The sequence below is a fragment of the Pelecanus crispus genome, chromosome 9, assembly GCF_030463565.1.
Source record: "Pelecanus crispus isolate bPelCri1 chromosome 9, bPelCri1.pri, whole genome shotgun sequence".
Taxonomy (NCBI): Eukaryota; Metazoa; Chordata; class Aves; order Pelecaniformes; family Pelecanidae; genus Pelecanus; species Pelecanus crispus.
The window spans coordinates 70,666-85,527 of record NC_134651.1 but is presented as its reverse complement, the minus strand read 5'-3'; the positions used below and the strand labels follow the sequence as shown (position 1 = coordinate 85,527).

At 41.6% G+C, this 14,862-nt stretch overlaps 1 protein-coding gene across 2 annotated transcripts; it reads right to left on the bottom strand.

Annotated features, from left to right (window-relative positions):
* GYG1 (glycogenin 1) lies at positions 1–14,634 on the bottom strand. 2 transcript variants are annotated; one of them, XM_075716358.1, is made up of 7 exons: positions 14,608–14,634; positions 11,157–11,292; positions 9,083–9,257; positions 8,514–8,676; positions 4,570–4,696; positions 1,132–1,351; positions 1–208 (listed from the first exon to the last, which is right to left on the bottom strand). In XM_075716358.1, exons 1-7 carry the CDS (start codon positions 14,612–14,614, stop codon positions 38–40), a joined length of 999 nt encoding a protein of 332 aa, XP_075572473.1. In that variant the 5' UTR covers positions 14,615–14,634; the 3' UTR covers positions 1–37. The 2 variants fall into 2 exon arrangements, with proteins under 2 accessions (XP_075572473.1, XP_075572474.1); XM_075716359.1 differs by lacking the exons at positions 11,157–11,292; positions 14,608–14,634 and adding an exon at positions 9,801–9,831.
* Positions 14,635–14,862: the final 228 nt, after the last annotated feature.

Here is a 14,862-nt window from a genome sequence, read left to right as displayed (position 1 = left end):
CAAGTCCTTGCATCACCACTGTTTGAGACAGGCATTTCTACTGAAGGTAAGTATCAAGTTTCTTCTTGATGTTGTCAAAGGAATCCGCTCCCATATAGTCAGCTTGGCCCTGTTCCCACCGTTCCTTGCGTTCTTCTGAAGATACAGTTGGTAATACTGGTGATGGTGCCGATACTGATATGTGGGACACTGCCTCTGTAACCTCTGCCTAAAAGGAAAGGCAGAGTAAAAATACAGAAATACTAAAGCATAGCTGAAGTGAGCAACAGGCCATAGAATGGGACAACAAAGTAGATGTTCTCATGCGCAGCAGCAAGCATTGCCAATGGGCAGGGATTGTGCAGCTTTCCTAGCAAAATAACAAAGCAGAGTTACAGAAGTTAGCGGGGGCGGGGGGGGGAGAAAAAGTTTAAGTTCTTCATACCTCTCTACAGAAGCCACAAGAGAAAGCCAGAGTATAGACCAAGCCCGATAGCTGCAAATAGTTCGTTGGAAAGATTTAAGATTAGCAAGAGAAAGCACATCTTAAGAGGTCAGTAACTTTGGTCTTAGAAAGGCTGAGAACTTAAACTGGCCCATGTAATAAGCTAAGACTATAAAGTCTGCAGTCAGATGGAAGCTACTGAACTCTCTGAATGAGAGCTAGAGTTAGAAGCACTGCTTTGGCTTCAATAAGTATTGGGATTCATCACTGCCAGTCTATGTAAGTATTCATTCTTTAATTATCCTAGGCTTACCTAGCTTTGTTACACTGTGCAAGATCTGTATGCACGTACTGCATGCTGAACTGGGGTTCTTCTGCTTGAGAACCTTAGTAGCTGCAACACGTTAAGAGTTAGGGCCCTTCTCTATATCTTGAAGAAGTTACTACAGTGTAACTTCTGGCGCGCTGTTAGCTACTTACATAATTTGTTTTAGGCAAGCAGACATTCAAGACCACTATAGCATGCTTCTCTTCTGTAGTAGTATTTATTCTGAGCTTAAAAGAACAAAACAAAAAAAGAACCTGCATCCCACAAACTAAACCACACCCATGCTTTCAGTTGGACAGAGGGAAGGGAAATCGGCAGAATGGTAAAGAACCTATCATCCATACTTAGGTAGTTTCTCCAAGAATATTAATGCACATACCATGTTTACACCTGTGGTATCTTCTTTAACAATTCCATGCTGTTGTAGTAATGGTAAAACATTAGCTGTATAGGTATCCCACCACATGTTGAGGAATTCTGGGTGAACTATTTTAGGGTCATCCATGTTGCCTTTTATGCTTTTTGTTCTGGAGTCGTATGTATAGTTCCATGGTTTTGTACTTCCCAGGAAATGCACCACTTTAGTATTTGCGCCAAACCTGTCAGACAGAAAAAGTTAGAACCCACACTTTGTGCAGGTGTCTAGAAAACAAGAGTTTTGACTGGCAGACAATTTTTTTTTTAACCTGCAGTTTCTGTAGGTGTCCAGAAAACAGAAATATGAATATATTTAGGAGGCTAAACACTAAACGATCAAACTGCCAATGCCTACTGGGACTGAAAGCACTGCTATACAACAGAAAAAAATGCAAATGGAATTCTACATTACACTAGTCAGAATACAGCCAAAACCTAATGGTCTGGGCTATTTAAGTACTTACAGCCAGTTCAAGTCTTTAGGTAGAGTGATGTCCATAGCTCAGGAGAGAGCAGTCTCAAGCAGCCGTTGCAATCGGAACTGGTTTTAAAAGTGAAAAAGATTCTACTCCAAAGTCAGTGATCCAGATAGATAGTTAGGCATTACAAGCACTATGTAGAGAAGGGTCAGTGTTAGAGTCACCCTTTCAGTTTACAGCCCTATATAAAAAGGATTGTTGGAAAGCCCTGCTGCAGGAAGACTGTGTCCCTGCAAAATAATAGCTTTATATAACCTAGGCATTGCAGAGGGCTTCTGATCTTGGTGCAGCAGGGTCTTGCTAGACAACCAACTGTTATTTTCTAAATGACCTTAGTTTAGCCATGGGTGGGTTTGGTGGTGGGTTCTTTTGTTCGTTTCTTTTTACAGCTATTTTGACTCCATTTTCAATATGGACTTCCAGCTTTATCCCAGATGCTACCAGTATGTTCTTTTGCATTAAGTGTGTAGATGAGATGCACCCCTTTTGAAGTAAAGAACTTAACACTAAGAGAGACACATTTAATTCCATTCTTCTATGGTTCCAGAACTAGAGTTCGGCCTGAGTCAGTTTTGTGAACAAACAATACCAGTCTCTCTAGTAACAGTGACTGTCTCACCTAGTTCAGTTTGCATCACGTTAGGATTTCTTCTCAACATAGTACGATTAAAATGGATAATGATAACAAAATGTTAGACAAACTGGTTTGGCAAGCAGACCTGGTCATTTTGACCAGGACTCAAGATGTTTAAGGAGTTTTAGAAACAGAGACTATGCAGGTGTGTTTCAAAAACTTCAGAATATTCAAAAGAACGCAGTATGCGTTTGGGGGGGGTGGGGGGGTGTACTATTGTAAGATCCTTGACTGTATTTCAACATTCAGGTTCAATGTTTTGAACACAACTGATCTTATTGCAGAACGAAAACCCATGCATGTGTGAAACAAGGTCACGTATTTGCACCAATTGCAAGGAAAAAAGGCCAACAAAACCACAAACTGTCTTCAAGAGGTCAGTTCCTGGACTTTAAGCTCCCTGCGTCAAGATTTGGCATAAGAGGACTACCTTAGTTTTATTAGCTGTCACAGCACTACTTAACAGCCTGGGTTTTCTTCATCTCAGGCTGCTGCTGTTCTGAGGAAACTTGTCATTGTTTAAAAATCAAGGCTATTTAAGCTAGAGAATGCCTAAGAAGTGTTATGTTACGCTTGCTGCAAATGGAGAAGTGTATTCTTAGTATTCTGTCCGCTTAAGACCTGTACAACAGTTGACAGATGCCAAGCTTCTACAATGTTTTCAGTATCTGCTTTCTAGATACTTTCTAGATCTGCAATACTTTCTTTTGACATTTAAGCTCAACTGTTAGGAAGCTTTATGTCCACACTGGCCTCAGCAACTAATCTGTCTTTCCCCATCTCCCAGAAAAGTCCTTCATCAATGTTTTGAAGTTAGAGAGCATTTGTCATGAATTGGCATTTTCCTTTGGAAAAAGGATTACTGAGACTGCTGTGAAATCTAGTCTCGCTGTACAAAGCTGCAAAAAACTTAGCTATTGATGTCAGTAGGTTTAAATTTCACTTTATTCCAACTGCTGATTATCAGGAGTGTAGCTGCTGATCTAACCAAGGGAAATTGTTCCACCTATTGAGCAGAGTATTCTACTTAAAAGGGCTGTACTTCCAGCATTCTACTTTTGAAGGTCTGCTGAATTCAGTTAGGCAATTGATTCTATCGGTTAAACAGAATTTTTGTCAGGAGCCCCCAAATCCAATTAGTCTTTTGTGGCAACAAGGTCATTTGTAAATTTAAGGTCACATGACTAACAACCAGCCAGCCATGGAAAAAGGACATACTTTACAATAGATGTTAGCTTATCAAATGCTATCTAACTACTTAGTCATTTTTAGGCTTGCATGTATTTCTTTAAATAAGTGTTCCACTTTTAGCATGATGGGATTTCAAATGGTATTCTGATCACAAGACATAGTTTGATCCTGAGCCAGCAACAGTCCTGCTTATGCTAGCTGCTGCTTTAGACACTAGTAACCTGATGTCATTCAGAGATCAGATTGTTTTTATGCAAGTGGTACTTTCCCTCTGCCCTCCCAAGTTTAGCAGCTCTTAATGAGTAAGAGTTTCTGTGTAACATTTCAGCTTCCCATGCTTCCCCCCCTTCCTACTCATTTATTATAACCCTTTGAGTGAGCCTGCCACTGACATGGTTTACTCGCATGCCAAATCTCATACTGCTAGCTAGGGAGGATACAGTTGTTTTCTTTACACAGGAAACATGCAATGGCATGGTGGTTGGCTGTAGTCTTTGTTCCATCTCGCTATTACTTAAGGAACTGTCTGAGATATAGAAAGACTGTTGGGAGAGAATTCTAGCTTTACACAAGTCTTTGTTCACCATGTTTATCTGAATGGTATAGGTTGATTAGATGAACTGTAACTACTAGTTGTTTAATACCTTAAGTAATTTGAGTGAGGAAAGGGCAAATTACCTAGGTGGGAAAAATACCACCAGTGACATGCTGAAGTTCAGCTCAAGCTGATTCAAGAGTTACTGGCTTTGGCTAGAGCTGTAATAGACAGTATCCCATACTGTGTATTACAGTATTAAAAGATTCTTCTTTTGCAAGTGACGTCAAATGTGCTTACTCTCAATCAACTTCAGTGTTACCACCAGGGATGAGTGGTTTAAGCTACAGAGCTTTCTCTCTGCACTCATCGTGAGATGATTCATTTAATTAGTATTAATTCAACTTCTTTTTTTCTTTAAAAGAGTGGAAATGATTATATCTTCTTTAGTGACAATTACAGTCTCCCTTTAGAAAAACTGATCACATTGTGCCTGTTCATTCCATTACAAGAAATTAGTTTATATAAGCTCTGAGAGTCATCTTAGAATTTTGAACTTACGCTTTAAATGCTGGAAGGTAGGAATATACAGAAGTGCTGCTCAAATTATAAATAAATGGTAGATGTTTGCTCATGTCTGTTGTTGCCCAGCTGCTGAAGAAGGTGTTTAATAACCCCTGATCTGCACCTGAAAGAGAAAACATTAATAGGCTACAAGCATCAGATAGCTGTTTTAGGATCTTTTTCAATCACTTCACTAATTTAAGAGTCAGTAATGCAGTTGTCATGTCCAGTAGGAGTTTGGCATGGAGCACTAGAGTTCTATTTGTGAACAACCCTGTAAACCTTGCAGCCTTTGAAAATCCAGAAAAATGCAGAGAATGAAAAAGGTAGTATGTATGGGGTTACTTTTGCCAAAAGATAGCAAGCTGCTCACAAACCCTGCCATTCCACTGTATAAGGCAGCAAAAAACAGGACTTGACAATTGAGTACTGCTCAGCTTCAGGAAGGCTGTAGCTCAGAAGATCAAGTGCCAACAATTAGTTGGTATTGGTGGTCTTAGACCTGCAGCCCTGGATGCATCTACCTACACTGAGATGTGATAAGGAAAGAACATTCAGTCTTGGTGACAACTCTAGTAAAACTTCATCAAATCCCTTAGCGGGCAATAGGCATTTCAAGTTCTGTACTAAAAAAGCTGCTGACTAACCCCTAAGTGAGGATAACAATCTAAGTTATGGCCAGATCTACTGTGTTAGGAGGGGTCACCTCTTAGTTTGGAAGTAGAGGTTTTAACGAGGTCAAATGAGTCTGAAGTTGTTTGGTATGTCAGTACTAGAGTTGCTAAAGAAAAAAAAAAAAAAAATAGCCTCTGGCCCAAAGCTGACTAGTTTATAAGCAGCTACTGAGAAGTAAAAACTACTTATTTATATCCATTCATTCTTTATTGCAGTGAATATACTTAGACTTTAAGTGCTAATAGTTCCTCTTATGAAGGAGATTGAAGGGAGTCCCTCAACTTTAATTTGCTGTCTTCCCTTCACCTGTAACTGGCATTCACAAGTAGCATTGCTAAAGAGTAGGTAAATGGATACCTTAGAAAAGAGACAGTGGTTTACTTGTCTAAAGCACTCAGTCTCTGCTGATTCAGGAAAGGTTTTTTTTTTGTTGGCCTATGATTAGATTTAGGGCTATACTAAGGTTTACACCCTCACTGCTGTTTGAGCAGAATTTGCTTTTTGCAACTGAAGTACCTAGACACTGGGCATGAACTTAAATGTACAGACAGTACACTGACAAATATAAATTCTAAAGTATCCTGTTACAGCTGTCAGCATACATGCAGATTGCAGAGTGAGAAATTGCCTAGAGACTCAGTCCATTGCTTTCAAACCTCTGACTTGCCTCTCAACCATAAAGGAAGGAAAGCACTTTGGAAGAAGTTGTGCCCATCACAAGACAACAGAGTCAAAGAAACCAGACAAGTCCTCTGGTCTTTACTCAGCTATGTTCCATTTTAACTTCTAACTTAATGCCGTGTTAAGAATGCATATGTTAACAGTAAAATCATCTAGAAAGAAAAGCAAGTCTGGGATGCCCACTCAGAACAGATTGCTCATAACTGAAGGGGCAGCAACAATGTATTTAACTTATTCTACGGGACTTTCTCTCACTCAGATTGTTTTACATAGTCTGCTTTTTTTTCCCAGAGTGTGTGCATCTGTGCCAAAGCAGCCACTGAAACTAAGCTGCTGTCCTACTTCAGACTTCAACAGTAGTCTTGTTGTATAAACTGGACCTTAGACATACGGTAAAAGAAATAGGCAGTAGTTACATTAGCTCCATATCTACAGATACAGTCTTGCTGCATTGTATCTTTATACATAAAAGCAATCATTTTAGATCCTAGCCTAAAGAGCCAGAGGATTGTCGACGCAACAGCAACATCCTTAAGGTATCAGTACTACCACATTTCTTTTAAAACCAAACTTTTTTCCTCCCTGTGCTACTTTTAGATGGTATCTAGAATTACTGCACGCCATATGCCTCATTATCTAGAAAGGTGAAGTTCAAATAGACAAAGTAGTTGTCTACAGAATAGCCATCACTCTACCATTTCTGGACAACAGCATTACATAGGAGGCATCCATCTGCTGTTATAAACATGAAATACTCTGGAAAGTCTTGCATTCTCTAGTTACTACTACTGCAGGTGGGGTGCTTAGCACTTGACTTCAATTACGCATAGCTTGGTAGCTTGTTGTGTTTGCATCCCTGTATCCTATTAAGGGCAGTGACCCTTCACAGGTGTTTCTCTTGTAAAAAGTTCCCTAGGAGCTTTTATTACTGTCTAGGTCAACTTAAGTTTAAATCCCCTTTCTCCCCACTGAGTTCATGAGCTCAGCAGCAGCTTACGCAGGTAGTATAAGTCTCCATGGTCTCACTACTCAGATCAGTGCTACCATTTAATAAAAACCTAACGAATTTTAAAGCTTAAGTACAAAGTACAGTTCTAGAAAGTTGGTACCTAAACCATTAACCCACCTTTTTTTGCTGTTAAGAGCTGCAATAATTGCTTCATGTTTAGGACACTGAGGAAGTTTCACCATTGTGTGGCTTTAAGTTTTGAGTCAGAAAGTATATTATGGAAGCAGTTCTTTTAAAGGACAGGGGCCTTAGACCTAGGAGACAGGGTCTGCTAGCAGTCAAGCACAAAGCTCAGAGGAGACAATCACCAAGTCTCAGGTGTTCCTGGAGCTACTCAACAGTCAGTTTGTACAAAGACATGGGTTTGTTTGTGGTTTGGGGGTTTTGGGGTTTATGGGTTGGGGTTTTTTTTTTTCCTTTCTTTCTTTGTTTTAATGCAACAATTCACTACCACGCTATAGCTTTTGCCATAGCTGGTAATCAATTTACACCCAACATTTGAGAACACTCCCAGAGCTACCAACTGCTACCTTGTCAGTAGCAAGGTACAGACAGACCCTTCATTACATTGCAGTACTCGCTTTCACTAGGGTTTATTCATATGGTAGCATTAAGCATCCAACTGTGAGTAATGCTCTTTAGGAAGCCACAGATAGGAGTCCACACAGTAACAGGGATTATTTTGCACTAGGGAGTGACCTCTAGAATTTTTACTTTGTAAAAAGTACTGAAAGGTAAGTCAACAGGCTGGCTAATTTTCTGTTAAGAGTTCCATTTTATGGTCTTATTTATGTAATTTTCTGTAGCTTTTTCAGTTAGACTTTGTTTTGTACCACAGTAGTTACATAATGAAATTTAGTGACAGGAGACAGTGACAGTCATTCAGAAGCCTTTAACTGTAAGAGTCTTCAAGCAATGTGTGCATTTACTGCAATGGTAATAGATTGGTAAGGAGACTGACAGGACAGCAGAACTTGGCTTCTCAAGCTTAAGTGTGGCACAGTGGCTAATCCCAAGTGACCTATAGTGGGAAGCAGCCAAGGCTACATGCACTTGATATTGGGAAAAAGACAGTCACCACCCTATAATGACAGGAAGCTATCGCATAGCTTATGAAGAGACAGTTGCATCTTCGCATGTTCGTTTCTCTGAAGCTGCACTCATGTGGATCAGTGCTATTTTTTCCACAGCAACTTAAGTTAGCATAGACCATTCAAGCCTCGAGTGTTAGGAACACATGAAGTATAGCACTGCAGTTTCTTTTGCTAATGCATGCACTGCACTTGCTACATCTTAAGTTTTCCTGTTACATGATTCTACATTGCTAATGTTTAGAGCTGCTAGTTTGGAGGCCAAACTCTTAGGTTTTTTTATTTCATGAAGTCGGAAAAAAGTAGTTTTATTACATATTGTAATGACAGCCTCTGTTGTGAGAAGGATACAATTTTTGCGTAGTTACATTGAGTTCAGAATTATATCATACAGAGTCTTCATGACACATACGTAGTTACTGAGCCATCCCAACCACTATTACCATTTTGGTCTAACTTATATTGAAATACAAATTAATACATACCATCAAAGCTGCCTTCCTCTGTGGCAAACTGCAACAGCTGATTGTATGTTTCAATGGAAGGTCGGTAAACAAAAACTCCAGAATTAAAACAGTCAGGCCAGCCTGGATCTGGTGCTGCAGACAGCTCTTCTCTCTCAAAAAGCTCATCAATATTTGACAAAACCTAGTTGTAAAGGGGGTAGAAAATTGTTTTCTGGTTTTTAGGTTAGGAATTGGGGTATCATGTTTTAATGGATTTTGACATCCACCTTAAGACATGAAAGGAAGTTCTCATATTAATGCTCTTGTCTTATGGAAGAGAATACTTTATGGAGATAGTCCCTGCAGACTACGTTACCATTAATTTAGATAAAAAAGGCACATAAATTTTTAGAGTTACTAGTCCAAATAGTAAAAAGGCATCTATTACCCCTTCTCTTTAAAAAAAAAAAAACAAACCCCAAAAAACCAAACCACCAACCCCCCCACTCAAATACCCAAACAACAAAACCAAAAACAACCCACAGAAAAAAAATCCAACAAGCCCCATACCAGCTCATTAAGAGGTACCATGAGACATGACCACTTACCATTGTGTCTGCATCCATGAAAACACATTTTGAAAACTGTGTCAGTTCCCAGCAGTGAAGCTTTGTTAGTGTGACACCCAGCTCAGGTCTTTTCATTAACGCCAAGTGTGCTGAATCCCCACTGTCCAAGACATTTACCAATATGACTTCATCAAAGACTTTTTCCAGCACTCTCCTGGGGAAAGAGTCAATTGCCAAGACTTAGTTCTATTGTTATTCCAGTACCAGACCACATGACAGATTCTATAAAGAGAAGTGGAGTAACAGGGAACCTGGCAGTATTTCTTATGCCATCAGAAACAGTTGACTGCCTGTGTTGGAGTGCACACGTACACCTGTCTGCCTCAGGGTTTCTAGTTTGTAAAGGACACATTTTGGGGAACAAAGAAGTTAGTTTGCTTTTTTTCTTCCACAAACAGGGCTTTAGTTGGCATTGCTACCAAGACCAGTAGGTCATGGCTATGTAGCACAAACTTTCCACACAGCTTTTTTTCAGCCAGACTCTGATTTTTGGCAAGTTAACAGTCTACTTTGAGCAGGCAGTTAAGAAATGGGAAGCTGTTAGAGTAGCTTGAGCAGGACAGTAGCTGAATCCTAAACAGTTGAAACGGAAGTTTATGCAATAGTTATGACAACACCATTCTAGATTTGTGACTGTTAGGGGCATCTGACTAGACCCAGTTGCTAAAACTTTCTCTCAAAGTTTTTAAAGACTCACTTAATCATGACTGTGGGTGCAGCAGTGTTTTGACCCAGTATCACATTCACCTAAGGGCGATGCTTAAAGTTCAGTGTAGTGAAATTGTGGCAGATATCCAACCTTTGCTTTACCATCAGTAAAGCATTACCATTAGTGCAAGAGAGGTTAAGGAGTTCATGCTGCTTGAAGTGTGAAGCATCTGTAAAGTCTCACGATTCTACAGTGTATCTTGAACACTCAGCAATGATCAGTACAATTTCAGCCAAAGAGCTTGCAAGTGAGTTTTAGAACTCTGCCTTGCAAGGCTGTCTTTATATTGACAGTTTGGTATGGACAGTTGCTTCTGAACTTAAGGCATACCTTGTTAGTGACTACAGAGTGAGAAATGCAAGTTCCAGTTACACCACTAGGTAGGTAGGTATCACTGGTCTAAGGGCATGGTACTAGCTGGCTTATACTAGCACATAAGCACATTTATGATTCATCTTAGAAGAGCACACTCACCTAATAGGCTAGAATGGACGTTCCTATGTGTAACATCTTTATATTGGTAAGGCCATTTAGCTGCCAAAGGACTCGAAGGAGAGTCACTCCATTTTTTTATTGAGCCACTTCGCTACTGTCTCTATAAATGGAGAGATCTTTTCAGAAGAACTTCCCCATGTAGAGAATCTTGACCTATCATCTGTAGTTCATGTAGCTATTAAGTTAATTGGTTTTTACCCTCCTCTTACATGTGGAAAGAGCACCCAGTCCGCTCCATACTGAGACTATTCTAGAGAGGCTGTAGGAAGCAGTTGCCTGTTAATTTCATTTTTTGTACCGTGGTGACCTTGTTAGATGCCTCTGTTGATCTGCTGATTTGACGTACTTGGTGCTACTTTAATTCTGCTCACTTTCTTCTCTCATGATAAAATTTGAAGTGTCTGCTAGATTTCAAGAGAGCTTGTGTTACATTATCTCAATCTGAAATGCTTCTGCAAGACAAATAAATAACAATCCCCTACTCCCACCTCCGCATGCATGCACACAGTGCTAATGAATGCACAGGCAACATCATATTATTGGACAGTTCTGAGTAGGACTATGAAAGAGCAAAGACCCAGTTGAAATATCAGTATCAAGTCACAGTTTAGTGCTCTAACTACAGAGTATTTGTTAACTCATCATATGGAAGGAAAAAAAAACCACACACAAAACAATTTGACATTTTAAGAACTTACAGAATTCCAGATAGTATAAGTTGAATTCTGCTAAGCTTAGCTGTTAAGTTTCCAGAGTTTTGGAAGGTTACTATTAAGGAATTTAACTTCCGTTTTTCAACCTTCACATCAGCAGGAACTGTGGCAGTTTGAAGTATATAAGTGACCTTACCTCATAAGATCTGAGACCTGAGGAGTTATGAGTGCAGTCAGCTTCCTTGTTGTTCTGTATTGTTGCAAGGATGAACCAAGTACCAGTGCTCCTTTCACATAGGAGTCATTTGTGGCTAGAGTCACAAAAGACTGGTCTGGAAGAAATGAACTTGGTCAAGTTAGCATGATCCACTACTTTATTCTGAGACAGATACACTAGAAACCTAGTATTGTTAGGTAATCATGCTGTGAGGCCTCTACAATGTGCTCTTTAACTCTGTGCATTGGGCCTACCTACATGGCTGAATGAAGCAGATTATACTTGCACAGCTATACTTGCTATTAGTAACTTAACGCATGGCAAAATGCAGTAAAAGAAACAGAATCAAGACTGGCGCAAGAGAAAACCAGTTTCAGTTTGCCTACAGGTTAAATATGTCATGCCAAATGTTAGAGACAATCCAAAAGGTCTAAAGAGCCTTATTTTGGATTAATATACTATTTTTAAGCTAAAAGTATTGGGAGTCAGCCAGCTTGCATTTGGTCTAAAGTTAGTAGCAGTACAGTTTTGTAGAGTTACTCTAGATTCAGCTCTGAACCCTGAAGCTAGGGCAGCTTAAAACTTATTTTTCATTTTCAAATGAAAGTAAGCATTGAATTAGATCTTAGACAACAGTATTAAGTTTTGCTAGCTCAGCATTTTGCAGATGAGTTGTTCTGCAGCCCATGGTTGCAGCTCTATCACAAGAATGCAAGATTTAAATGGGAAGTGACCAGTAATATGATAAGCAATTTAAGACTTGCAGCAACAGTTTTTGCTCTTTGAGCAAAAAGGGGTAAGGTTGGATTGTTACTCTGATCTTCTGCTCCAGCTGTATCTTAAAAATAGATTAAGATGGATCACTTTTGCCATATACTGCTTATTGAGGCCATATAATACAAGCTTTGCATTCTTTCAGTTGTCATGTTGTTTTAAACTGCCAGGGTGGGACTGACAAAAGCAAACAAGTAACTTCTAAACTTCTTCAGTTCACCGTTAACTATCATCACGTAGTACTCCTTTCCAAGCTACAGCGCTTAATAAAAAAAGCGTGCTCTTTTCTACCAAACCATTTTTGACACCATCAACAAAATAGTTTCTTCCTAAGAATTTCAAGAGTAGATTTTCACACTCAAATTTATTTTAGCAACTACGATTTCTTTTCTTTACAGAAGTTGTTAACTAGGTTAGATCAGGATTGAGAGTGAGGGTTCCGGGCACTTAGAGGCTTACTATCTAGTCTAGTAATAAGATTAAAATAGTGACTGCTCTATTTTCAGAGAGATTGTTGTGTGGTACAACTCCTCAGCCCGTGAGACAGTCATCAACAATATCTTAATACCATCGTAACAGTTGATGACAAAGTCATGTACCATAACTGTCTATAAGCTCTGCAAACCTGGGTTTGCAAGCTCTACAGACCAGCTATAAAACCTTCTATTTTGCTTAGCAGCAAAACCAGCTAGTCCCAAGGGATTTAGGTTATAATGGTCAATTACAAAGTTAAAAAAAGCTTCTACAATACCAGGAAGAGGGTTTTTTTTTTTTTCCCAATTCACTTTAGCTACTGATTTGTAATAGTTCATATAATTCAGCAAGTCTACAGAACAATTTTGTGTTTCTTTGAAGCTTTACAAACGGCAAGTGTGTAGCATTTTAAGTGGTGTGAACATCCTCCTAATAGGGCAGCATTTTTTGTTACTTAATTTGCATGTTACTCCTCAACTACTCAATAAATAGAAGTCTGCCACTCTATGCTGACAGACAGCTCACTAAAAATCCAGTGTAGACAGAGTGGGATTTTTTTCCAGCACTATACGAGTAATTCTTAAAGTGACCTTGCCACTGAAAGACTAGCCTTTTTCATTGAACTGTTAGCAGCCATACTTCTACCATGTCCCCTCATCTTACTGAAACTGACTATTCACACACAAAGGTCTTAGAGAAATAAAGTCAATTTAATGATGGAGTAAAGGCTCAGAAGCCCCCTATTACATCCCAACTGCAGTAGGAAACTTTATGACTGCTTGACAGGAGAAGGATGCTGGCAACTTGTAGAGCATCCAAGTCAGTACAGCTTTCCAAGGTTTTGAATAAACTATGTTCCATTTCATACCTTCTCTAAAGTACATTCAGACATGTTATCTATGAGTCCATACTACAATGTGGGCAAGACCAGTTGCTGCTTAATATGGAAGTCACATCTGCAAGAGACTAGTCCATTCTACCTAAGCCACAAGTATGTCAGTTGTGTGGGTCTCCCCCTTCTCCATTCTCTGTAAATATTTCCTCCACAGTAGGTTATGTTCACACAGCAGTCACTGTTATGCCTGAAACGTACCGAACTATTAGTAACAGTGTGGCTGCAAAAACACAGAGAATGAGAGACAGTTGTACAGCTTCATAGTTGATTTATCCAGGCAAAACCAAGCTACTACAGAGACATCTTTGGCTGCCCAGCTCACAAGCTATAGTATCTGTACACAAGAATCTTTGCACTTGCCCTTACACACCTAAGAGCACCCTGCAAGTCTGAGCTAGGAGCAATCTTTCATTTGACAGCATGCAGGAGGGGACTTGAGTGCTTGCCCCAGATGTTTTAAAGCCTCCCCCAGAAGCACTTCCATAGGCACAGCCAGAGTTCACAGGTGCTGGCCTACACCTCTGTTCTTTCAGTTAGGTACTAGTACATCTGATTTTTTTTTTTTTTTTTTTTTTTTTTGAGTACAGCATTCCTAAAGAGACAGGAGCATCTAATCAAGATGCGCATCGGGAGGCAGAGCACCAAACTTCTTACAACCTTCCAGATCTGAAAGTGAAACCGACTCCACTGACAGCTTCAGGTAAGACAAGAATGGGGGGGGGGGGGGGAAACACCGAAAGAAAAAAGCCAGGCATACTTGGAGAGGTGATAAGGAATTGCTCGTTGTAAAGTATCAAAACGCAGAGGTTACACGCTCTCTTCAGCGTTTCAGGAGAGGGCCAGGGTTTCTGCCGTGAGCCCCCGCGGCCCTGCAGCGGCCCCTCCGGCCCCTCCTGCCCTCGGCCACATCCCTCCCGTCAGCGGACCGAGCCCTGCCCGGCGCCGAGGCAGGCGGCGCAAGGCTGAATCGCGAGCGCCCTCGAACCGCGCGGAGGTGCCCGCCGCGCCGCCGCCGATCCCCCCGCGGGCAACCCCGGCCCCGCCGGCTGCGGCACCGGCTCGCCGCGTCCTGGCGGCGGCAGCCCGCCCCGAGGAGCTCGCCGCTGGCAGGGGCCGACGCCTAAAAATAGGCGGTGGTGGTGGTGGTGCCCGCTCCCGCGCCGCGGCCGGAACGCGGCCGGGGAGCGCGCGGCGGCTCCGCGAGGGGGGCCCGCGCCGCTGGCGGCCCTCGCGAAGGGCGGCGCGCGTGCTGGGCGCCCGCGGGGAGGTGTGGCCGCGCCCACTGACCTGCCATGGTGCCAGCTCCGCGGAACGGCTGGGGCACAGGCAGCAGCCGCGCTCCTAGGGCCGCGCCGAGGCCGCCCCTTATATAGGGGCGGGGCCACGCGCCGCACGTCCGTGGCCGGCGGCGGAGGCCCCGCCCTAAGGAGTCCCCGCGTCGCCGCGGGGCGGGGCCTCCGCCATGGTGTCCCGCGGCGGCGGCACGTCACCCCCCCTTCGGCCGTGCGTGGGCCCGCGCGGGGCGCGCGGCTCGGTGATGAC

What these genes read in the sequence shown, in the direction of transcription:
- GYG1 (XM_075716358.1), bottom strand. An exon ending in TCATGGATGCAGACACAATG is followed by an intron (nt 8,677 to 9,082) that starts GTAAGTGGTCAT and finishes CTTTACAACTAG; the next exon opens with GTTTTGTCAAATATTGATGA. An exon ending in TACCTTCCAGCATTTAAAGC is followed by an intron (nt 1,352 to 4,569) that starts GTAAGTTCAAAA and finishes TCTGTCTGACAG; the next exon opens with GTTTGGCGCAAATACTAAAG.